The sequence below is a fragment of the Choloepus didactylus genome, chromosome 5 (genome assembly GCF_015220235.1).
Source record: "Choloepus didactylus isolate mChoDid1 chromosome 5, mChoDid1.pri, whole genome shotgun sequence".
Taxonomy (NCBI): domain Eukaryota; kingdom Metazoa; phylum Chordata; class Mammalia; order Pilosa; family Megalonychidae; genus Choloepus; species Choloepus didactylus.
Window position 1 is genome coordinate 25,943,339 of NC_051311.1, and position 26,974 is coordinate 25,970,312.

The window sequence follows — 26,974 nt, forward strand, 5'->3', positions numbered from 1 at the left end:
GACAGATATCAAATGGGGTATCTCTGGACTAATACCATTACAAAAGATGCATTAGAAGATGAACAGATAATTAGTGAGAACCTACAAAATAAGCCACAGGACTTAAAAATTGGTTCCTTTTCCATGGAAAAGCCCCCCTTTCAGCTACAAAAGACAGAGAATGGTGTTATTTGGGGATGGCAAGATAGAGGTGGACAGTTAGTAAGTATATTTCACCAGTTTTTGTTGTTGTGTTGTGATATGCTAGTCTTTACATTTTGACTGCTTTCAACTTAAAATTAATGAAGACTTAAGCAGTGGGCAGTCATTTGAATGCTTATATAAGGCTATGAATTACTATAGCATCTATTAACTATTTCCAAATTGGACAATATAAATTCACTGGTATATTTAAGCCAGAGTTTGCATGTAAACTCATGTTAGCACTAAAACACATATTACTAATCAACAGCATGCAGATTTGCACAAACAGACTTGTATTTGTGGATATTGCATGCCATTTACTCATTAAAACTGACCTGTAACAGTTCCTCTGTCCTTTCCTCACCATGAGTAGTAATTGGAACACCTTGATAAGCTCATTGGTTTAGCAGATTTTTCAAGTGTGCAGTGCAGTGTGCTTTAACAAGCAATGAATGTTTAAAATGGTTTTTAAAAAGTCTCACTTGCAAAATAGAGCCTTATTTAAAATTTGTGATTTTTGCTACCTTTGTTTGGTGTGTAAGGTGGGTAACATTTACTGCTTTTAACTGGTTTTAAAATCTTGGTTTCTGTCTCCTTTCAGTCAGAATCACTTGTGGAGCTCTTTTTACCATACCGATGCTCAGGCCACAACTCAGATCTCTTGAGGTCGGGCTGGTCCCTCTAATTTGAAAAAAGCTTCATGGGTGATTCTTATGGCATCTAGTTTTGAGTATCATTCTAAAAATTCTGTAATAAACGTAAACATTATCTAATCAAAGGGAAAGCAGTTTTGCTCCAAAGCAGTCCTTTTGAACATGTCTTGAAGCAGTATAATTGAAAGGGCACACTTGTAATAGCAGGATTTCATTAATATATTATTAGGCAAGAAAATCTGTTGATAATGATGAGGTAATTTTGGCTCAAATGTTAATGCCTGTTATATGGGAATAAACAAGTGGAATTCATCTGGGAGCTCCCTTACCCCTTAATTTAGGAAATTACCCATTTTCCACTTTTATTCCCGTGCACACATTTGGGAGTTTTACAGAAGGAGGTACATTCAAGTTAGTCAGTTTTACTCCTTAAATAGTTGTGGAGCCGGAAACCCTATAAAATTAGCCCTTTATGATAATATGCATGTAATATTTTACATAAGTGTGTATAATTACCAATTGGCTATTAATGTCAGTGCTTTGTACATCAATATAAAGGGCAATGAATCCTGTTGCTGTCTTTATCTTATACATTTCAGTGAGGTAATGTGCTTCCTGTTTTGAATTAGCTTTTCAATTATGAGGTGCTTTATACAGTATTCTAAATTGAGGTGTTACCACACTTAATGGTTCCTTAATTTTCAGAATGCCAGTTTTCACAGTGCTTTTACAGGCATCTTTTTTATACTAAACCTTATATAGCAGATGCTACTCTGTTTTATGAATAAAGAACCAGAGGTACAGAGACTGCCATGACTGTAAAGCCAGCGAGTTTCTCTGTTTACTAATCTTATTTAGTGGCAAATCAAGAAATAGTATTGCTAATTTAAAATTAAAATTTGAGTGTTTCTTTTCCCTCATTACCTCATCTATTTGATACTCTCCACCTACATTTCCCCTTGTCTGATATTAATTACTCTAGTTCCTACTCAGTAATTTGTCAACTAATCATTTTCTTATCCAGAGAAAATTCAAACTTTTTATGTATTGACATGCTTTAAAAAAAAAAAAAAATTGGAGGATAGAAGAGTTTCTTAAAAGCTAGCTGCTTTAGGGCTTCAGAACTTTGGGTTGTTAAATATTTCTACAAAGAGAAGCAGTCATTCTCATTTGTATAAAATAGCTTCAGAATGTGACTTTTAATGTCATCCCATTTCTGGTTTTAATAACCATTGCTTGGCCACAAAATTTTCTGTGGAAAAATAAGACTTACATAGCCAACCAGATGAAGCTAGAGTTCTTGATTATCAGTTGGAGTTCTATATGAGCGCAGTAGAAGAACTATATTTTAAAGAAATGGTAGTAGATTTTGAGCTCTAACATTTCTCATGTGAATTAAATGAAGTTAATGAACTCTTAATGAGGGTTTAGTTTTTTCTTCCTACTATAATTTTTGTGGACAAGTTTTTTCTGCCTTGGTTTTCTTATTTGTGAAATGGATACAATAATACCTGCCTCATACGGTTATGATAGTTAAATGCAGGTAAGTGCTTAGAATATGCTTGGCACATAGTAAATACTCAAATATTTGTTGTATCATTAACTGTTCATTTTAAATCTCCATTCTTCCAGCTCTTGGCAATCTCTTCCATCAGAGTATTTATTAAATACTGGTTGACTGCCTAAAATTGTGCTAAATTCCTTATCCTTAATCTGAATTTAAGTGTTGAAGAGGTAGATAATTGCTTAACAATAGGACCCTATTCATTTGTGGCATTAAACGTTGCACAACTTGTTAAATAGTGGAAAATATAATTTTCTGTATTATTATTTTTCTAATATTTTGTTGTTCAGCATATTTCTTGAGCACCTCTCTAATGCATACAGGACTGTGCTAGGTATTAGCAATATAGTGGTGAGCGAAAGGGACATGGTCTCTGCCATCAGAGGTTCATTGTCTGGTGGGAACAACATAGACACATTCTAGCAGTGCTTTAATGTGAATGCCATGGTAGAAGAAGCATATAATGCATGTTATACTAGCCGACAAAAGGTTGTTTACAGGCAGTTTGCTTCTAGGACAATATGTAAATCTCTATTAGTAATCCATATTGAATGTATATTGGTAGTATTGTACTGTCAACTGCAAAAGATGCTAAAAATGGAAAAGGTTAATGTTAGTTGGTGTTAGGGATTTAAAGAATTGAGGGTATATAAATGAGATAAGGGGAATTCGTTAAGTACATAGGAATAACATTGAAGGAGGAAAAAACCCAAATGTGTTCTCTTTAGAGGAAAAAGGTTGGAAGAATTCTGGTCTAATCAGAGTAGATCAACCAAAGCTAGTCTATGTAAGGTAAAATTATGAAAATCCTTGAAAACTAGATAAAGAAGCTTATATTAAAGTTGACATACAGTATAGTGCCATTTAAGTCATCGAGGATGATACAATGGAAGTACTGATTTAGGAAGATTTATCTTAGCTATTTGAAATAAACTATAGAGGTTTAGGTCTAGAACCAGAAAACCAGCTTGAATGCTTTCATTATGAAAAGCGTGAGGTTTTACAGAGGAAGACTCTTATAGGCCTATCTGTCAATGAGAAGACAAGGATGCCTGTGAAGATTTAAACCTCATCCCTTTTAATTGAATTGGTCCTAGCTCTACTGTAATTCCACACTTTTTTCCAAAAAGCCTTTTTATAGTCTTCTAGTTTTTACTTGTTTTTCCTGAGTATAAAATTACAAATGCCCATTGGAGAATATGTGAAAAGGACATTCACGCTTTTGGTGACATTTCCTTTAGATCAATTTTTTTCCTACACACACATTTTAATTTACATGGTAGCAGTAAAAGTGAATTCATAGATGTTTTACAACATACCAGCTAATGTAGATATTAGTGATCAGTAAACAGAGTGCTGTCTGACTTATTATATCATAAATAGAAAATGGTTCTTTCATGTTGGAAGGATAATATGTCTTGGTAAAGATATACTTTTAATGTCTCCTGGATGCTTTTGAGTATTCAGCAAGAAAAGATGTTATCACTCTTCCTTCACTGTTTCTGGGAATTCTTTTAACTAAAATGGTAATATCAGCTAACATTTTTTGAGACCTTATTAGGTGCCAAGTATGCGTATAATGGCTCATTTAATCCTCATGAGGTAGACCTAATGTCTTGCAATTTAAAGGTAAGGAAATTATGTCTTGGGAGGGTTAAGTAACCTGACCAGTCTTACATGAAGTAAGTGACAGAGTCGTGATTCACAACCGAACAAGTGTGGCACCAAAGCCTATGCTCTTAACCACATCTTTGAAACCAATCACTTAAAGGATTCCTGATATAGAAAATAGAAATTATGAAAAATCTGAGCAAATCTGATTAAGTCTGGTACATATGTAAAGCAAATAACTATATTTCTTTGCTAGACTTTTAGTGTAGGGCCAAAGTCTTTTGTATATAGAGCCATACTTTGGAATTCTCTCTAGATTTTCTTACATAAACTGCCTCTTTAATGCTTCTTTTCTGAATACAGTTCTTTTAAAGTGGAAGAGATACTAGCGAAGCAGTCTGAGTGTAGAACACTGTTAGATCAAGAATGAGTACCTAAACGTTTTGTCTCTTTCACATTTACCTAGTTGGAAAAGAATTTTTTTAGTGACTTGCTTTATTCAGCTTTCGTTTCACATTTATAATATTTAATTAAGTTATGATACAAACAAGTACAACTGGCAATAATAGTTGGAAACAAATAGAAGCATGGCAAGCATATAGCTTAACTGATAGGAGCAGGAATGTTTGGTGATGTTTGAGAGTAGGGTATTTGCCTATAGGCATCCATCTGTACAGAAAGAATGGAGAACTTCACTTAGTCTGGTAAATTGGTTTTAAGTGGAGATCAGCTATAAGAAAGAGCGGAAGCACTGAGTTCATTTATAAGTTGCCATTAAGATTTCTAAAATAACAGTATTTTTAGGGTAATTTGTTAAGAACATGGAGGTGAAGTATTTTATTAGGAAACGGAGTAGTGATACAACTTTTAAAAGAAAATTAGAACAGGTAGAAAAGGTATAAATGCCAAAAAGGGTGATGACGTGTATGAAATATGGAATTTCTTCTACACCTCTCAGTTTCCACCATGAAGCAAGGATTGTGGCAGCTGTGTTCCCCATTACGTCCTGAATTGCTTGGCACTGTGCCTAGTACTTAGTCATCATTTAGGAAGTATTTGTTGGATGGATGGATGAGAGAAAGAAAAAGAGAAATTAACTCTGTGAGGCAGCAGAAACCAAAAGTGAGCTGGAAGTTGAGATATAATGTGAGAAAAGAAATTGAAGAATTAGTGTTTCTTGTGTATAATACTATTGAAGGGAGGGGAACCTTTTTTTCCCCCCTGTCACCAATACTTAAAAAAATAAAAAGAATTTCAAATAGGTACTCATTTAAGCTTTTGGTTTTGTAGATGTTATGTTTATTGCCCAGCAAATGGAACAGCAGGAAACAAGAGCTTCCTCCTTGGTATGAAAACTGTACATGCTGTAGTTTTTACCACATTAGCTGTCTCTTGATTTTGAAATAGTTTTATGTTTTTCATTGGAAGACTCATCATCTGAGCCAGTTTGAATTTATTAGTTCTCAAGTGCATCATGTTCAAAAGCTCACCATTGTCATTTCTCATCAAATCTCTTTTCTCCCTAAATGTAGCAAATTTTCTGTACTGTATTCCCATACATTACTGAAAACCCTCAATAATAGATTTTGTGTCAAGTATTTCTTATTCTTGTTTAAAATTGTGAAGCTATCTATTGTTACTTGATTACTTATTATGGTGCTTCCTAATAATGTTCACAGGTTGTATATTTGTTCTCCACACTGGAGTAAGCCAGTGACGCTGCTCTCATTTAGAAGCAGTTAGCTGGAGTCCCTCTGTGGCCCTCGTGGCTGCCACAATATTGACAGCACATTACTGTTGTCCCTCAGGAAGCTTTGACTTATGCGGTGGTGTGAAGGCTTGTGGTACTTTTGAAATGGCAAATGATTTGGCTGTTTGCTGAAGAATTATGGTGGTGGTGAAACTGGAGCTAAGAGTTTGGGAAGTAATTGCCACTGAAACATTTGACTTTTGTTTAGACCTTGGAGAGCTGTTAAAGATTTGTAAGCAGAAGAATGTCAGGCTTATATCAGTGTGGAAGAAAAAAGCAGGCCAAAGTGTGGAATGGTTGAAGGGGGGTAGAGAATACCAATATAGGTGAGGGAAGTGTTAGTTTAAATAAGGAGTATCAGGAAAGTCCTCACTAATACCCACAGGAAATGGAGTGAGCCATGTGCTTTCTGGAGGAGGGGGAGAGTATTCTAGGCAGAGGGAACGGTAGCAGCAAAAGTACTTGGTGTGTTTAGAAATAGCAAGGAGGTCACTGTAACTGGAAATAAACGGAGAGGAACTGGAAAGGTCAGGGAGACAGTGGGGAGGAGAGTGTGGGAACAGTGAGTCATGTGAGGTTGTTTTGGCCACAGTAAGAACTTCAGCTTTTACTCTGAGTAAGATAGGCAGACATTGGAGGGTTTGGGGCAGAGACCTGACAGTCTGACTTATTGAACACCCTGTATTGTAAAACTAATTACTGTTTATTGAGTGCTTAATATGTGCCAGGCATCACGCTAAGTGCTTTACGTGTATTATTTCAGCAACCCTATGAGTTAGGAACAACCATTTAACTCATTTTCCAGATGAGCTTTTCAAAGATTAAGTAACTTGTACCAAATCACACAGCTGTGTCAGAGTTTGTACTCAAGCCCCAGTGATCTGAAAACCAATTTTCAAAACACTCAACCAGCAGCATCCAGAATCACCTGGAGAACTTTTCAAAAAAAAGCAATCTCAGCCCTTGCAGATGCTGTTTCAGTAGGACTGGGAATTTGTGTATCGAAAAAACCCTCCAACAGTGATGTTGAAACTTACTCAGGAATGGGAACAACTAAATCTGCTGAAAATTAAAAAACCTTTTATCATCTTACTTAATGGATGTTTAAGCTCTCTTTTACCCTAAAGTGGCTGTGACAGAACTATTAGACCTTTGTTTTTATGTGGAAATTTCATTTTCTACATCCTTTGTTTATATCAGTGTTTGAAGCTCGATAATTAAAATTGTATCTATCTACATTGTATTCAAATTCGCCTGATAGTCACTAGCAGATTTTTAAATCTCTGAGTTACATTTTGGGTTAGGTGATCTAGGAAGGAGATAATGTTAAAATCACCAATTATTTGTCTGTTGTACAGTTTGTAAAGCAATGAGATCACCCCAAGGGCAGAGACCATGTCTTTCATTCCCCAGCTTCTAGAGAGCCTTGCACGTGGTAGGAATAACTTAAGAATATAATGGTGAATTAAATTAAGTTCTGAATGCATCAACTTTTGTTACTTTCATACCTAATTTTATCCCAAAGGTATGTGTAAATAAATAGGCTCAGTCATTTTAGTCTAAATTGTCTTAACATAGGTGCATTTTAACTGCATTTGGTTGAAATTTGGATACCAATGTTATGTATGACTTCTTTTCCTAGGGACCATCAACCAAGGTTTCAGAGTTAAACCCTAATGCAAAAGTATGGGGGAATCATATGTTACATTTGGAAGCAAGTAATTCAACTGATGGTAGTGTGAGTAAAACTTGGGAAGAAATACCTGACCATTCTCCTGACTGCTGCAAAGAGGGTAAGTTTGGCATATGCATACTTCCTAGGAGCATCTTTGCCTCTGAAGTATTTGTCTTTATTTTAATCTATCTTTAAGAATTTATTAAAATTTTATGTCATGGTTTGTGACAGTACTTAATGGCTAGAATCTTTTACAATCAAGTTTAAAAAAAAATTCAAGTAACTGCAAGCGTAAGCTTTTTCTCTTTTCTCTTCTCTCTTCTCTTCTCTTCTCTTCTCTTCTCTTCTCTTCTCTTCTCTTCTATTCTCTTCTAAGAGAAAGTTATTCTTCTAACCCTGCCTTTTGGAATAACATTCCTAATTATAGGATTGGATGCCAATGGTCATGGTGACAAAAGTCATGAGAATGCAGCAATATCAGATTTACAGGAGTCAGGCCAAACAGAAATGAACACTTTGTCTCTGGAGCACTCAGAGTATGAATCTCGGCCTGACGATAGTGAAGCAGGTAAAGACATTTTATAGATTCATTTTCATGTGGAGTATAAAGGTTTTTTTTAAAGTTTTTATTTTCCTATTGTTGATTTAGCTTAGGTCTTTCTCTAAACAGTATGACTTTCATTTGCTTCCTTTTATTCTACTTTAAACCTACTCTTCTATAGATGGAGGGGTATAGAAGAATGAGAGAGGAACCAACCCTTCAGTCTCTGGTCAGACCTCAGTAGTTCCTGACAGGCCAATGAGATTAATTAATCCTAATTAAGGAGAAGCAGAATATTGTTTGTAGGGTGAATTGTGTCAGTAAAAGTATAGAAATAGAAACATTAATGTTGTGATTGAGAGTAAGATAGTTCAGATAGAGTGAGGAGTTTAAAAGGGATAAGGTAGATAAGGATAATTGAGGTATTTATGTCCAGTTTTACATTTAGGTGTCTGATCCCTTTTTTTTTTTTTTTTTTTAATAGTTTTCTGTTTTTGTTTGTTTTGTTGTTTTGTTTAACAGTTTTATTCACACACCATACAATCCATCCTAAGTATACAATCAGTGGCTCCTGGTATAATCACATAGTTATGCATTCACCACCACAATAAATATGAGAACATTGCCATTTCTTCAGGCAAAAAAAATCCCATACCCCTTAAATCCCCCTATTATTGACATTTAGCTTTGGTATAATGCCTTTGTTACCATTAATGAAAGAATATTGCAGTGTTACTGTTAACTATGGACTTTAGTTTGCATTAATTGTATTTTTTCCCACATATCACCCCATTATTAACACCTTGTAATAGTGACATAGATTTGCTCTGGTTCATGTAAAAACTTTCGTATGTTTGTACAATTAACCACCATCATCTAGGTTTTGCTAAGGTTTATGGTCCCAGTTTTTATCCTCTAGCTTTCCTTCTGGTGACATACACAACCCTAGACTTCCTCTTTTAACCATACTCAAACTCATCTTTGTTAATTACACTTACAGTATTGTGCTACCATCTCACAGTATTGTGCTGTTTCTGAATATTTACAATCAACCTTATTAAACATTCTGTTCTCCTTAAGCATCAATTGTCTAATCTCTACCCTCTATCTCTTAAGACCCTATGTTCTTGAATTTAACGCTTAAAGTTTGCTTATTATAGTTAATTCATATTGGTGAGACCGTACAGTATTTATCCTTTTGTTTCTGGCTTATTTCGCTCAACAGAATGTCCTCAAGGTTCATCTGCATTTTTGCATGCATCATAACTTCACTTCTACTCACTGCATAATATTCCATCTTATGCATACCTTAGTTTGTTTATCCACTCATCAGTTGATGGACATTTGGGCTGTTTCCATCTGTTGGCAATCGTGAATAATGCCTCTATAAACATTGGTGTGCAAATACTATGATCCTTTTTTTTAAATTCAGTATTATTGAGATATAATCACATACCATACAGTCATCCATGGTGTACAATCACCTGTTCACAGTACCATCATATAGTTGTGTATTCAACATCCCAGTCTATTTTTGAACATTTTCCTTATACCAGAATAAGAATAAAAAATAAAAATAAAAAAGAACACCCAAATCACCCCCCCATCCCACTCTACTTTTTATTTAGTTTTTGTCCCCATTTATCTGCTCATCCATCCATACACTGGATAAAGGAAGTGCGATCCACAGGTTTTCACAATCACTGTCACCCCTTGTAATCTACATTGTTATACAATAGTCTTCAAGAGTCAAGGCTACTGGGTTGGAGTTTGGTAGTTTCAGGTGTTTACTTCTAGCTATTCCAATACATTAAAACCTAAAAAGTGTTATCTGTATAGTGTGTAAGACTGTCCACCAGAGTGACCTCTTGACTCCATTTGAAATCTCTCAGCCACTGAAGCTGTATTGTGTTTCATTTCACATCCCCCTTTTGGTCAAGAAGATGTTCTCAATCCCACGATGTCATGTCCAGATTCATCTCCGGGAGCCATATCCTGTGTTGCCAGGGAGATTTACACCCCTGGGAGTCAGATCCCACGTTGGGGGAGGGCAGTGTGATCACTTGCCAGGGTGACTTAGCTAGAGAGAGAAGGCCACATCTGAGCAACAAAAAGGCACTCAGGAGGAGGCTCATAGGCACAGTTATAAGCATATTTAGCCTCTCCTTTGCAGTAGCAAGCTTCATAGGGGCAAGCCCCAAGACAGAGTGCTCAGCATGTCAAGCCGCCAGTCCCCATTGTTTGTGAGAACATCGTCAACAGTCCAGATGAGAAAGTCCAACACCTCCACATCCTCCTCCAGCTCCTCAGGGGGTCCCCAAATATATATTTTTATTCTCCACCCAAATTACTTTGGGATGTGTTCTATTTCACTCTAACCTATACAAACCTACCATATCTCACTTCCGATTCAAAGTTCCGTGTAATTGTGGTGTTTGAACAAACTGACTATAGAAATTATATTGTTTAGAAAATATAGATCCTATACCAAATAAACATTTCTTGGTCTCACATGGAAGTTGAAGTTTTAACACACAGTCAGTTTCAACCTTTACCCTTTGGCCCAATTTGCCCTAGTCTTAACCAGATCTGCTTCATTCATATCTCTAAATGAAGTCTGGGCTCTTTTTCAGTTTTTTTTTTTTTTTTTTTTTTTTTAATAGTTGCTGTATACATTAATACTGACATTCATATCTGCCAAGCTCTAGCTCTGAGTTTCAAGTGTCACAGAGATATCCAGTGTTCTAGAGACCAATCAGGTTATACACCAAGGGATCAATATCTCAGAGTTGAGGGAGATAGCCGTTACAATTCAGGAATAGATTTGACTGCTGTAAGAGCTTACTATCTAGGGACCATTAAAATAATTGTTTCCCTGTTAGGCTGTGCTCTAAGGTTCGGTTCTGAGTTTACACATTGTAGTTAGTCCATATTGGTGGGGCATTGTAGTGTTTGCCTTTGTTTCTGGCATACTTCACTAAAATGCTGTCTAGATGATCCATTCACCTCCTTGCATGTCTCACAACTTTACTCCTTCTCGTAGTTGCTCAGTATCCCATTGCCTGCATACACTACAGTTCATCATTCTGTTCCTCAGTCAGTGTGCCCTTAGGCTACCTCCGCCCACTGCAAATCATGAATACTGCCTCCATAAACACCAATGTGCAAATGTCCATTCATGAATGTCTCTGCTCTCAGATCTTCCAACTACATACCCCATAATGAGGTTTTTGGACCTTATGGCCCCCACATACTTAGCTTCTTGTGGAACCGCACGGGGACCTCCAGAAAGGCTATACCATTCTGCCTCTTTATCAACAGTAAATAGGTACATTCCTCTTTCCATGTTTTCTCCAGCACTTCTACCCCTATTTATATTTTTTCCTACAATTTTATAGAGATATATTCACATTACATACAGTTATCCACAGTGTACAATCAGTTCACAGTATCGTCATATAGTTGTATATTTACTATGATCCATTTTAAGTTAATTTTTATTCATGATGTGAGGTATGGATCAAAGTTCTTTTTTCTTTGACATATGTTCCAGGACCGTTGATTGAAAAAACTATCCTTTCTCTACTGCATTTGCATCTTTGTCAAAAATAATTTGTCCATACATGTGGTTTAATTCTGGATTGTCTGTTCGGTTCCATCAGTGTCAGTCTGTTTTGATACCCATACCACACTGTTTTGATTAATGTAAATAACTCTTGAAATCAGGTAGTGTTAATCTTTGAATTTTATTCTTTTTCAGTTGTTATGATTAGTCTATTTCTTTTGCATTTCTGTATGAATAGAATGCACTTGTAGTGTCTACCAAAAAAAAAAAAAAACCTGAATTTTTATTGAGATTGCATTGAATCTATAGATAATTTGGAGGTTATTGACATCTTAACAATATTAAATCTTTTGACCCATGAACAATATATAGCTCTCCATTTGTTTGGGGTTTCTTGGCAGTATTTTTACGTTTTCAGTCTTTTACATGTTTTTTCAGATTTATCCCTAAGTATTTCATAGTCTTTGATGCTATTGTGATATCAAAATTTTCTATTTGTGATTCTTTCTTGCTTGTATATAGACATATAATTGATTTTTAAATATTGATGCCCTATCCTACAACCTTGTTAAATCTATTAGTTCTAAGAGCTTTATTGTAGAGTCCATTGGATTTTCTACAGGCAATTATGTTATCCTCAAATAAGGATAGTTTTACTTCTTATCCAGTATGGATGACTTTTATTAGTCCTTCAATACAAAGGTGAACTGAAATGGTGGAACCGACCGTCTGTCTTGTTCATGATCTTAGGGGGAAAGCTTTAAGTATAATGTTAGTTATAGTTTTGCATATATTCCCTTCTTAACAAGTTGACGAGGTATAGTTCTATTCCTGATTTGCAGAGAGTTTTTATCAGGAACAGATGTTGGAATTTGTCATGCTTTTTTCCATCTATTGAGGTGATCATATATGTTTTCTTTTTTAGTGTGCTAAGACGATGAATTAAATTAATTGATTTTCACAAATTAAACCAACCTTGCATTCCGGGGATAAACCTCACTGGGCATGATGTATTATACTTTTAATATATTGTTGGATTAGATTTGCAAAAATTTTGCTTAGAATGTTTACATCTGTGTTCATAAAGGATATTGGGCTGTAGTATTCTTTTTTTGTTTTGTCTTTCTGTGAGTTTGGTATCGGGATAATGATGGCCTCATGGGATAAATTAGGATATATTTCCTTCTCTTCATTCTTTTGGAAGAGTTCATGTTTTCCTTCTTCCTTAAATGAAGAAATGAAGCCATATGGACTTGGAGTTTTCTTTGTGGGAAAGATTTATCTAATTCTTCTTCAAAGAGCTTTGCTTATTTCAGACCTAAAAGGATTTGGTCAATTTAATTTTTGTTCTTCTTTTTCAACATTGTACATTGTTTTTGGCTGCTTTTAGCCCCTTGCAATTCTATATGAAGTCCTCCAGTCCATGAACATGGGATGCCTTTCCATTTATTTTGGTCTTTCTTTCATCAAGGTTTTGTAGTTTTCAGTGCAAGTCTTTCACCTCCTTGGTTATCTTTATTCCTAGGTATTTTATTCTTTTATGTATTGTTGTAAATGGGATTGTTTTCTTAAATTTCTTAATTTGCTTTTTGGATTGTTAATTACTGGGATATAGAAATATAACTTATTTTGTGTGTTGATCTTATATCCTTCAACTTTACTAAATTGGTTTAGTAGCTCTCTGTTTTTGTGGATTCTTTAGGATTTCTTACACATGAAATCATTACATCTGTGAATAGGGATGGTTTTACTTCTTCCTTTCCAATTTGAATGCCTTTTCTTTCTTTCTTTCTTTCTTTCTTTTTTTTTTTTTTTTTTTTTTCTTTGCCAAATTGCTCCAGCTAGAACTTCCAGTATAATGTTGAATAAAAGTGGTAAAAGTGGACATCCATCCTTGTCTTGTTCCTGATGTTAGGGGGAAGGCTTTCAGTTTTGTACCACTGAGTATGATAACAGCTGTGGGTTTTATATAAATGTCGTTTATCATGTTGAAGTTCCCTTCAATTCCAAGTTTTCTGAGTGTTCTTATCAGGAGAGTGTTGGATTTTGTCAAATGCTTTTTCTGCATCAATTAAAATCATATTTGGTTGTTTTCTTCCTTCATTCTATTAATATGGTGTATTACATCGATTGATTTTCTTATGCTGAACCATGCTTGCATTTCTGGGATAAATCCCAGTTGGACATGGCAAGTAATTCTTTTAATATGCTGCAGGATTCAGTTTGTTAGTATTCTGCTGAGGATGTTTACATCTATATTCATAAGGGATATTGGTCTAGTTTTCTTCTGATGTCTTTGTGTCAGAGTTATATTGGCCTCATAGGAGTTAGGAAGTCGATAACTTCAATTTGGGAAGTTTCCGTTGCTGTGTTAAAGTCACTAGTCTTTTCCTCTATAATATCTAATCTGTTAACTCCATCAAGTGTAATTTTAATTTGAGACATTATAGTTTTCATCTCTAGAAGTTCTATTTGGGTCTGTTTTGTATTTTTCATGTCTCTACGTAACTTTTTGAACATATGGAATACAGTTACGATAATTGTTTTAATGTCCTTGGTTAATTTAAACATCTGTTTCAGTTTTGTATTGCTTTCTTTTGATAGAATTTTCTCTTAATAATGGGGCATATTTTCCTGTCTCTTTGCATGGTGATTTTTGGTTGGATTTAATTTTACTCTGTTGGGTGCTTAATATTTTTGTATTTCTATAAATAGTTTTATCTTTGTGATGCAGTTAATAATAATAATAAGTAAATAGTTTATCTTTTTGGAAACAGTTTGATCCTTTCAGGTCTTGCTTTTAGGATTTGTTAGGGTTAAGTGGAGCACTGCTCAGTTTAAGGCTAATGATTTCTCATCACTGAGGCAAGACACTTTGATTTTGGTTTTCTAGTCCAGCTGATGGAAGCAGTCACTATTTCCAGCTCAGTGTGAGTGAAGTATACTGTTACCTCCACTGGGCTCCACCGGGGTACCTACTCCCTTGCACCATAGCTTAGAACTTTCCCCAAGGTAGTAAGCTGGGCAATCATAAGGCTCACCTCATGTTTCAAATTTCTCAGGGATCACCTTTTTTACCTGGTGTCCAGTAACTTGAAAACTGTTGTTTCATGAAATTTATTCATTTTCGGGTTTGTTTTAAAAGGGCAGGTGAATCCAGTCCCTGTAACCCCTCTTGCCTGGAAACAGATAACCTCATGTCTTCTTTAACTGTGGAAACTGAAGGTATCAGTTTTAGTCAGCCTCACTCTAATGCCACTAACTCTAACTTATCTATCGGTGAAATCCTTCCACTTCTCACTAGATCCTATATTGTCTTACATTCTCAAGGTCTTTGCTTCTTCATCCCCTTTATCTGCTGTATCATGATTTTTTTTTTCTTTGCTGGATATTTCCACTATCATTTCCCATCTTAAGTGAAATCACTCTTGACAATGTCTCTTCCTCTAGCAAAACTCTTCAAAAGTATTGTCTCCATTTCTTCACCTCCCGTTCTTTCTTGAATCTAATCCAGGTAGGTTTTTGTCCCCACCATATCATCAAAACTCAGTTTGTCACATAGATTTCATTGAGAAATAAACTGGTCAGAACAAACCAAAAATTCCATTTGTTAATGTCTTTAGAAACCTTGGTATTGTCAGATCTGTTAGTTAATTCTCAGTTCTTACCTTACCCGGCCTTATAGTATTTTGTAGTTGATGATTCCCTCCTCTGTGAAATACTTTTTCCCCTTGTCTTCCTGACTTCGCAGTCTACAGATCTTCCCATTTTACTGGCCTTGTTTTCTTAATTTCCTTTGGTCTTCCTCCTCTTACCTCTAAATGTTATAGTGCTTCAGTCCTAGAACTTGACTCTACCTATAGCCTTCTTTAGGTGGATCTCACCTAATTGTCTGACTTTAAATACTAACTATACCATGAAGAGTCAGAAATTATTATATCCTTCATTATCGTATTAGCTTCCTCACTGTCTCCCTGCTTCACATCTGACATCTGTGCCTTCACAGTCTGTCGTCGTCAGGGAACCAGAATGATCATTACAAAATGTAAACTACATTACATAACTCCCCTGCTCTCAACCCTGAATTGCTTTCCTATCACATTTAGGTTAAAAGTCTCATTTACTGTAGCCTGCAAGGCCGTTCTTGATCATACTTGATCAAATCCACCATCACCATTCCTCTTCTGTCCCCTGCCTCTGTAACCTCATTTCTTATACTTTCCCCTTCACTCACTCTTCTCAGCTGTATTTGCCTCCATACTGTTTATTGTATATACCTTACTCCCATCTCAGAGCCTGTACACTTGCTGTATATCCTTTGCTTAGAATGCACTTTCCGCAGATATCCACCTGGCTCACTCCCATCAGATCTCTGCTCAAATGTTGCCTCCTTAGCAAGACCTTTTCTCACCATCCTGTTTAAAATGACACCATGGCAGCCTGACACCTTACCTTGTTTTCTTTTCCTTTGTATCAATTTCTATCTGACATTGTTATTTATTTATCTGTTTATTTATTGTCTGCCTCTCCCACTAGGATGGTAGCCTCATGTGAGCGGAGAGTTTGCCGCCTTTGGACTGAATACACAGTACCTACAACCATGGCTGACACATACGAGATACTTGTTAAATGTCTGTTATACATTAGGGGTTGTTGTAATTTAAATGGGGTAATCAGGAGGTGCCTTTCTAGATGAAGGAATGAAATCAGATTGTGTTTTCAATGGCCATTTCTAGTTTCAGTCTCAAGTCCTATGGTTTTGTCTATCTTATCTTGTTTTTTGCCTGGGAGAGAGGAGTGGACTTTGTTCAAGTTCTTCATATAATACAGGCAAGACCTCTCTGTCCTTTTTATAAATGTCCCCACTTGTCTTTGCCTTAGGCTTTTAAAATGTAAGTGTCCCTTGTGGGAAATTCCACATATATAGTCATTCATGCTAATTTATATAGACACGTAAAAAAAGTCTGAGCTCTTAGCATTTCAATGCCTTTAATTGCCTGGTACCATCTTGAAATGTGGTTCTCAACATTATTAAAGTACCTGTGGACATAGCAACCAAAGTGTTTGGGGTCAAGGGGCTTTAACCTAAACTCCAGTTCACTTTATAAGAAGGCATCATTCCATTATTATGCATTGCTACATGTAAGTCATATGTATCTTATAGCCACATTTATGTAAGTTGTTGAGGAGTATCATCCACCATACCTGTGCCGGTTTGAGTGTATTGTGTTCCCCAAATGCCATTATCTTTGTGGTCTTGTGTGGGGCAAACGTTTTTGGTGCTGGTTGGATTTGCTTAGAATGTGCCCCACCCAGCTGTGGGAGATGATTCTGATGAGATGTTCCCATGGAGGCTTGGCCCCACCCATTCGGGGTGGGCCTTGATCGGTGGAGCTATATAAATGAGCTGACTCAAAGAGGAAGGGAGTGCAGCTGGGAGTGATGTTTTGAAGAGGAGCAAGCTTGCTAGAGAGGAACGTCTTGGGAGAAAGCCGTTTTGAGGCCGGAGCTTTGGAGCAGTTGCCAGCTGCCTTCCTAGCTAACAGGTTTTCCGGAGGCCATTGGCCATCCTCCGGTGAGGGTACCCAATTGCTGATGTGTTACCTTGGACACTTTGTGGCCTTAAGACTGTAATTGTGTAGTGAAATAAACCCCTGTTTTATAAAAGCCAATCCATCTCTGGTGTTTTGCGTTCTGCAGCATTAGCAAACTGGGACAATACCTATTCAGTACCTTCATATGAGAAATTTCTTGCAGAATTGCAGAATTTGCTTTTGTTTTTCCTTAAGGATCTGGTTTATTTAGTACCTTGCATTAAGAACTCTAACTTGACAATTTCTTACTTGTTGCTTTCACAACTTAGAAATTTAGAGGAAATTTTAGACTGTACTGTAGAAATGATATATGCCTACATGTTTATGATCTCCAGCCTTGATTTTTCACCTGTATTTATCTTTTCCTTGTTTTGATTTTTTTAATTGTTGTTTTAGTGCCTGTGTTCTAATAGGCCATGAAAATCCTTTGTGAAGTGGGCAAGGCATTAAATAAGCTTATACCTGTTGTTTTGAGTTTAAAAACCCATGCTGAACTTTGCTAATAAAACTTGGATTATTTTTCTAAACTGTTGTGTTTTGTTTTGATGGGGGAGAAGAGACTATTTGGGTTTCTTTGTTTATTTTTTTGCCTGTGATTTCCTTTTTTTAGTAGGTAAAATAATAGTGTTTTTCTAACTATATATTTGTGTAGGTTATAAGTACTTAAATGTATATAAAACATTAGAATTGCTGTACTGAATCATGTGCTTCATAAATTTGGAGCCTTTTTCTCTGATTTGATCATTACTCTTTTATAGGAGGAAATGAATCTCAATCAGAAAGCCAGGAAGACCCACGAGAAGTACTTAAAAAAACTTTGGAATTCTGCTTATCTAGGTAAGGGTGGTAGTGTTTTTTCTAGCTCTTATCTGGTGTTATGCATTGGTTATTATATAAAAATGTGGCATTTTGCATGGAAGGAGAAATCTAGAATATTAAGTAATAATAATCTTACGTATTGGAGAACTGAACATAATCCTCTAGTTCAGTGTTCCCTAAAGTTGGATCCACAAATTCATCTTATCGTTATCTGGTTTGCTTTTTTAAAGTGCAGTTTCATGGGTCCTGCCCCATATCTAACTGAATCTGAATCTCTGAGGGTAGTGCCTTACCCTTTTCAGTCTGACAAAGATTCTTTAGTACATTATAAAGCTTATAACAATTTCCCTATGTTGTTTCTCAAAATGTGCCAAACAACTGCATCCAGCAAATTGTTTTATATATTTATATATAGCACTCATATCTTTAGTATTTTTTTTCCTGAATAATACCTTTTGTGTTGAAAATATAGTAGAACCTTTCTAGTTCTAATAGCAACACTGGACATACAAGAAGATGGGATTGGGTAAAATGTGATTTTCTTTTTGTTGAAAATAACAGAAATGTCTCACTTATTGGCCATGCTTAAAGTGTTATATCCATAATGACTGTTTTTTTTTCAGTTGTTTTCTCTGAAGCCCTTAAGATTTCATAGAGGTGTCTGATGAAAACAGCCTCAAAGATAATGGGATTCCATGAGGTTGGACTTGAGAGATTATGCTCTGGGCCTTCCTTCCACTTTCATATATTCACAAATTAGGAATACTTAGTATATTACATGATGAGACATCTTCGAAAGAGGAGATTCTTTTGCTCAAATTGAAAACTCTAGCTCTCTGTCACTCACAACCCCTTATCTATCCTTTGGATTGCCCGAATCACGCAAATATGAGATGGCTAGCTGAGATGAGGGATACAGAACAGTGTTTCACTCTTCAAAGTAGTTACTTTTACTGAACTTCAAGATTGCCATTGGCTTCATTGAGAGACATTGTAAGAAGAGATCTTATGGAACCCATTAGTGTATTTAATTTGAGATGTTTTTGAGGACCCTGTTCACTACATCATACATTGTCTTCTTTATGACACTTCACAGAAAACATTTATCCTAGGCCAAAATACCAGTAAATAGCTTATCTTCAACTGAATTACTGGTTATTTTTGGCTTATCCTATGACTCTGTGGGTAATATTATTAATCATGTTTCCTTCTTTTTACTGCTGGCTTCTAGGAAGCATAGAATCAGGCTTGCAGCCTTTCTAGCAGGTGTTCCAGACTGTACAGCATATATTTTGGGCACCAAGCTTATCCCTGGCCTTTTCATATTTTTCTTACCTTTTGTGTTTATTCATATGTATTTCCTTACTTTAAAAAATTCTGTGTATTTTTAATAAGCTACTCAAATACTTTTTAGAACAAAGGTAAGTTATAAAATAATATTTTTAAAAATTACTTATTCATTTTAATTGTATAAGGTACAGTGATAATCTTTTATTTTTGCTCTCTCTACTTCCCCAAGTGTCTTTAATAAAAATTTACCCAAGGTCATAAAGATAGTAAATAACAGATGGGTTTAAACTCAAATCTAACTGCAAAGCATAACTTACCATGTCATGGTACCTCTTGTGAAGCTAGCATTGCTATAGATGGAACTTCCTTTTAAAGAAATACTAATTAAAAAAGACTTTTCTTCAACAGGGAGAATCTTGCTAGTGATATGTACCTTATATCACAGATGGATAGTGATCAGTATGTGCCAATTACAACGGTAGCTAACCTTGACCATATCAAGAAACTCAGTACTGATGTGGATTTGATTGTTGAAGTGCTAAGATGTAAGTAAATGCTGGTTTAAAATGAATAATATTTGGTCTTTACAGTATTTTTCTTACATGTATCTTCTTCTTAGTGTGCACTTTTAAATCTATACCCATTAAAATTTAAGGTACTTGATAGTAATTGAAATCTTACATCATATTCCATTCCTTTCTGACTTGTCTCCCTGTAATGTCTTCTGCCTTATAGCCTCTCAGAGCATTAATTGAATCCCTAATTGAAACCTCAGAAGTATAGATAGCATACAAAGGATCTTTAATGGAGAAATCAAACACAGCTGTCACATTAATAAAACACAAAATAAATAAGTATTTATGGTTAATGTGAAATATAATTTAATTAGTAGTCCGGCAGCTAAAGGGGTTTCTTTCATATTTCAACTTCCAGCTTACATTTTGATGAAATATTATTGCATTTTTCCTTAAAGGGATATTGTGAATGAAGTTGTTTCTTAGAAATTTGGCAACATCAAACGAATCTTTAAACATTACACCAGAGACACACAGGAATTTCAGGAAATGCAGGTCTTCACTGTTGCCTAACAAAACTATAGTTTGATTGTGTCTTGGTTTGGTTTGCAGATTTATGCTTCTATAGCCTTTCCATTTTATTAAAAAAAAAAAAAATTTGTTTGAGGTATAATTGACTTATAATAAAACTGCACATTTGAAGTGTATAATTTGGTAAGTTTTGACATACACCCATGAAACCATCACCATAGTGAAGATAATGAACATATCATTCATTCCCTGAAGTTTTCTCCTGCCCTTTTTGTGACGCTTCCTTCCCCCACTCCTCAACCCCTCCCACACACTGTAGCTTAACTGGAGAATAGTTTTATAAAGTTGAATGTGTGATATATTGCATTTCTTTTAAAATCTTAATGTATTTTTAATTATAAAAACACTTTTTATAATAGAGCTACATATACAGTGTGAATTTTTTTTATAGTTTCCCCTCTCATACTGCTGAGTGGGCACTCTAGTGGGTATCCTTCACAAAGAATACAGTGTAAATGTACTCCAGTGCCACCCCCACCCCCCGAAATTATCCAGTTGCCTACATTTTTTAAAAAGATTGGACATTGATATGCCTGATGAAATGCCTTATTTCTCTCACTACCACTATTTTTCATTACTTATGTAGGAAGTGTTCCATATTATCCCCCTCATTTATCTATAATGTTGACTGTTAGTCAAGATGATTTTTTTCCTTTGGGGATTTGACTTAATTGTATATAAAAAATGAACATCTTACCTTAGAACTCAGTTGGATATTCTATTCACAAATAAAAATTATGTTCTAAGGAAGCACTTTAATGGAATTTGATGTATGCCTATAGTGGTCATCTCTTCTGTTCTTCTGTTCCTGGACAAATGTTTTAAGATTGTAGAGTTATTGAAGCAGACAGTTGGCTAAGAAACTGACAAATCATATTACATTAACTTTGAATTTTGAATATTATACCACTATTTCCCAAGATAGTGTTAAGCTTTCAAGTGTCATTTGTATTGCTTTTTGGAATCGTTTAGAAAAGAAACCTGTTATATATGTATTAATTTAGTTTGGTTCAAGCTGACCCACTTTAAAAAGCCAACAGCTTTCTTTTACCTGTTTATACTCTGTTAAAAATGTCCTTTTGGTTATTACTAGGGATCCCAAATTTAGTTATTTCTTTTAGGTATACCCTGAAAACTTTGCTGCACTGACAAAAACTTCTCAGTGAATTCTGCTGTCTAGGGGGTCATTCATGCAGATTATAAGTCTATTTAATTGCTTGTTGTTGTTGCTTAAAGGAGCCTTTTTATCCATAGACAATTTTCTCACCCATATCTTCCCCAACTCCATCTGTCTTTTTCCAGCGTGTATTTTTGAGGGTTCTTGAATTCTAACATTACCTTTTATCCATTTATATTCAGCTCTTTAATATCTAATTGCCTATTTTCACTCAGTTTTTTAACTGAAAGAAATATATGTGCATATGTAAATAGCATATGTGATCAGAGAATAGTTAGCATATTATTATATTAGAGTTCTAACCAGAGTGATGTAAATTATCCTCTGTAGGCAGAGTTCTCATCTTACATTAAAATCGTATCCCCATTCCCAAAATGCCTAGGAGAGTCAGACACATAGTAGATACTTGATAAATACTTTAATTTGAATACTCCCTAGTACACAACCCTGTGCAGCTCTCTTATTGAATTCCATAAATTACATTTTTAGAGTATTTTTGTGTCATAGTGCACGTATAGTGCATGGCATGGTATATCTGATGGAAATTCTTTTTTGTTGTTTTTTTACAAAATATAACTGTAATTGCCTATTTTCAAAAAAAGAAAACACGCATGTTTGTCACCAGAGACTGGATAAATACATTGTAATACATTCACACAAAGAATACTACAACATTTAACATGAGTCATCCTATACATATCATTAAGAATAAATTTTAAAAGGATAGTGTGACAAAAGGAGAGATATTGTATGTTACCACTGATGTGAACTCCGTGAAAAATGTAAAATAACTGTCTTATAGTGTAGAATATAGGGGACCTAGGATAGACAGAAGCTAGTGAAGGGGTAATAATGATCTAATATGTACAGATACGACAATGAGGGGGAACTTAATGGTATGGGAATGGTCAAGTGTGACCATAGTTCTTAATGGGATTATAAGTATCAGTGACATATTGAAGGCGGACATGATCGTAAATGGTTGTTTAAAGGCATGTGACCCACAGAGTAGTACTGCAAGCCTAAATATGTATTAGCATGATATACTTACAAGGTATGACACTGGTGCAGACAATTAACAACAAAGTGGTATATAGAAAAACTACCCATTACATATTAAAGACTGTATTTAATAGGAATATCCTACCAACACTATACTAATACTAGGGATGAATAATTAGCAGCTGATAAGAGCTCTGGGATGTATTATGTTATGATAATTGTTTAAAGTTGAGAGTGATGATGATTGTACAACTAAGTGAAGATAATGTACGAAACTATTTTGGGATAGAATATATATATTAAGTGAAATTAGGAACCAACTATTTAATAAATCAGGCCCTCAACTTGAGGCTTACTATTGTGAAACTTAGGGTTGTAAATGGGAGGCTGAGCCTTCCTATAATTAAGAGGCACCTCCAGGGAACCCCTTTTGTTGCTCAGACATAGTCTTTTTCTCCAAGACCAACTCAGCAAATAAATTCATTAACCTCCCGCCACACAAGGGATATGATTCCCAGGGGAATGAACCTGGCCCTGGCAGTGAGGGATTGAAAATGCCTAGTTGACCAAAAGAGGGGAAAAAAGAAGGGTAACAGGCTGAAATTACAGTGGCTGAGAGATCCCAAATAGAGTCGAGAGGCTATCCTGGAGATTTCTCTTATGGAAGCTCCTGCTAGACATCCCAAATGGCCACAGTATGCCATGCCCTTACCAAAAGTAATCCCCAAATATCTAGGTTCCTACCAGAGATTCTATAAAAGATTCACTCACTAAGTTTTATCTTTCAGAAACTTAAATCCACCAGAGTGTTCCTATACCAGACAAATCCTAAAGCCTAGAGGCAGCATCCTCTCTAAGAACAACAATCAGATGCAGCCCCTTTCCCCATTCTGTTGACACTACCTTTCAGTGTGAACAAGTTATTGTGGTCACTGCCTAAACACCCCTGAAGATGGAGAAAGAGATTAAAATGAGAGGAAGGGGTAGCAACAAGATAAGATTTAATGAAGGTCTGTGAATACTGAAACTTCATATAAATATATATACATGGATGGATGGATGGATGGATGGATGCTGGGGTGTTGGAATAGCTGGAAGGAGATAAATGACATGGTTGAACTGTTACCTATAACATTCTTTGAAATTTGCTGTATGACTACTCGTTGAATTGTGCTTTGAAAGCATTCACCTTTCTGTATGTACCCTATATTGCATAATGAGGAACGAACTGAAACTCTGGTACTGCTAACCCATAACAGTTTTTGAAATTACCTGTATAACTGCTTTTTTAGCTGTACATCAAAAGTTAACACTTTTCTGTATGTATGTTATATTTTACAGTAATGGAAATAGCTGAAGTTGTGGAATTGTGACCCATGACATTCCCAGAAATTTGCTAACTACTTGTTAAATCGTACTTTGAAAGTTGTCACTGCTATGTATATATGTTAAAGTTCGCAATAAAAAATGAATTAAAAATGTGTTGAATATTAAAAGCATACTTCTAAATATGTACAAAATGGTATCATTTATATAAAGTTTGAGTATGTGTAAAATGAACTAATTTTTTTTTTTAAGATGTGATACGTGGTAATAGTACAAAAATGAATAGGAATGATACAGCTAATTCAGGGTAAATGTTACAGGGACAAGTGAATTAGGGAGGCAAGAGTAATGAAGTAAGGAAAAGCACAGAGCATTTCACCAGTATCTCTTAAGTTTTGTTTTGTGTTTTTTTACAGCTTATTGAGATAGAATTTACGTCCTTTAAATTACAAGTTTTAAGCATACAGTTTAGTTAGTAAGTTTTGACATATTTATACACCCATGAAACTACTATAGTGAAGATAATAAACATATCTTTCACCTCTAAAAAGATTTCCCCTGCCTCTCCTTAGCTTCTGCCTCTCCCCCAGGTAAACACTGGTCTGCTTTTTTGTCACTATAAATTAGTTCGTATTTCTAGAAAATTTTATAAATGGAATCATGCCATCTCATTTTTTGGGGCCTTACTTTCTTCGCTCAGCATAGTTATTTTGTTGAGGTATCAATGTCAAATCAATCATTGCTTTTTATTGCTGAGTAATATTACATTGAATACTTTTGTAAACTTTGGTAGTTTTTGTCTTTCAAGGAATGTTTCTATTTCATGTGAGTTGTCATATTTTTATTAGCATAAAATTTGTAAAATTCTCTTATTATCTTTTTAATATTAGTATAACCTGTAGTGGTATTGCCTCTTTCGTCCTGATTTTTATAATTTGTATCTACACATGTGATAATTTTATACAACTAATACCAAAAAAAACAAAAAAAACAAAAGAGTATATAAAAGTAGTGAAGTCTGTATAAGGTCTGTACCTAATAGTATACCAACATCACTTTCCTTGTTTTAACAATGTACTATGGTTATTTAAGACATTATCATTGGAGACAGCTGGGTGAAAGGTACATGGAAACTTCTTGTAACTCTTAAAACTATTTCAAAATAAAGAAGTTATAATTAGAAAGAAAATTTTTCTATTCTAGGAACTTAAAAAGGCATTAACTCTGACTTTTAAAGTATTTTTACTGTTTTTTTTTTCAGGGGCCATACAGTACATTGTAAAAAACATCAGTTTTACATTTAATAACTCCTTAAATAAAATGTCTTTTTCTATACCAACATACAAAAAAGAAATAAAAGTTCATCTTTAATAATTGTGAAGTTGATAATCAAATATTTTTGAAAAAGAGAATATACCACAAAAATCTGTTTTGCCTCCACCAAAAAACAAGTTACCCAAACTTTAAACAAAATTCACATTTTATTTAGATTGAAATAAACTGTACAAAATTGATTTTCTTCACCAAAAATAATAGCAATATTTTCTGTATTATTCCTAGATAAACCATAAAACACTTATTTTTGTAGGCTTTCCAGGTTCTGCTGATAAATCAAGATGAGACAGTAGACATAGTCATGGAATTAGAAGAAATCAGACAAATCAGTGGTCAGTATCCATGGCCTCTGATTCTGTCTTGACCATGAAACAGAAATGTTCAACACATACCTGCTAAACAGTTTATGAAGGCATGGGCTCAATAAAGGAATGTAAACAGCAATAACCAGATGTGGAAAAAGGCATTCAAACTGTAACTTGTTTGTTTAGGTTCGTTTGATAAAGACACAATCTACGCTGAAATCCTTGCTTGGCGAGCTCAGTTTCTGTCACTCTCTGGTGATTCCCTTAACTGTCCAATATAAATTTTAACAACATCCTTCTAGTTAAAGGTCAACAGTGAACCGCATTGTAACATTTTACAAAATAAATTCCTTCCACACCTCGTCAAAATTTATTTAGAAACTTGGTTTCATAGTGTTTTTATTATAGTTCATGTGGGACTTTTAGAATTTTCATGTTCTTTAGTTTTGAAAAGCTTAACTTGTAAAATTGGTTTAAAACCTTGTGATAGTTTTGGGTATTGTATACAGATTTCTTTATTTAATGTGTTCAACAATATAATGTAAGATATTCCATTGAAGTATCTAAACTATATCATAATAGAGCATAAATGCTTGGTTTGTTTTAATATTACTGTTTTACTATTCATTTTTCTTCTATTTACAGCATTACCTTTAGTTCAAGTGGATGAAAAGGGAGAAAAAGTAAGGCCAAATCAAAATCGTTGCATAGTAATATTGCGTGAAATATCTGAATCTACCCCTGTAGAAGTAAGTAATTTCTCTTCTGAAGGGTACCAGAAAATTTTCTTATAGGTGTTTTTTGATTTGTCTTGATTTTTTTTTTCCTTTGCAGTTTTTGGGGTGTGTATTTTTTAAGAATAAACACTTAGATTAGCAGTTTTTTTGAGGATTTACATTCTCCAGTAGTTACAAAGCAATTCATTTTTAAGAGTGGTGTCAAGCTTTTTGGTCTCAGGATTCCTTTACACTCGTTATACACTTCACATTTTAAAAATAGGGTTAATTTATTTTGATATTTAGAAATTGAAAGTGAGACTATTTTTAAGTATTTATTCATTTAAAAATAATAAAACCTACAAGTTAAGATAAAGAACACATTTTTATATTAACTTTTCAAAACAAAATTTTTTTATGACAAGCAGGGCATTGTGAAGAATATAATGAATACTAGTGTAATGTGTTACTTGATTCAAGCTAACATGCTAGCTTTTTTGTGCAGTAGTGATTTCATACCATCAGAATAAATGTCATCATCCTTACTCCGTTGCTGTAGAAGTCTCTTGTGCAAATGCTTGATCTAATTTACGTATTGTACAGCAAAACGCACTGATGGTTATGCTTTGAGATAATTAAGAAAAGTCCTTATGTAAGGTGCTGGAAGATTAGCTAATCGAATTAGTTCTTGGTCATTTCAGAGTACAGCACTTACCCGCTTTGGAGGGGCTTTTTAAAGATCATTTTGTCATGGGTCTCATG

At 34.9% G+C, this 26,974-nt stretch overlaps 1 protein-coding gene across 5 annotated transcripts in view; it reads left to right on the forward strand.

Annotated features, from left to right (window-relative positions):
• LARP4B (La ribonucleoprotein 4B) overlaps nt 1-26,974 on the forward strand; it is a 132,120-nt gene that overhangs the window by 80,468 nt on the left and 24,678 nt on the right. For all 5 annotated transcript variants that reach the window (XM_037835683.1, XM_037835687.1, XM_037835685.1 and 2 more), the window contains 5 exons: nt 7,404-7,554; nt 7,864-8,004; nt 17,895-17,973; nt 19,654-19,790; nt 26,142-26,245. In XM_037835683.1, the coding sequence (XP_037691611.1) occupies nt 7,404-7,554; nt 7,864-8,004; nt 17,895-17,973; nt 19,654-19,790; nt 26,142-26,245 (612 nt within the window). The remainder of the gene's footprint in view (nt 1-7,403; nt 7,555-7,863; nt 8,005-17,894; nt 17,974-19,653; nt 19,791-26,141; nt 26,246-26,974) is intronic.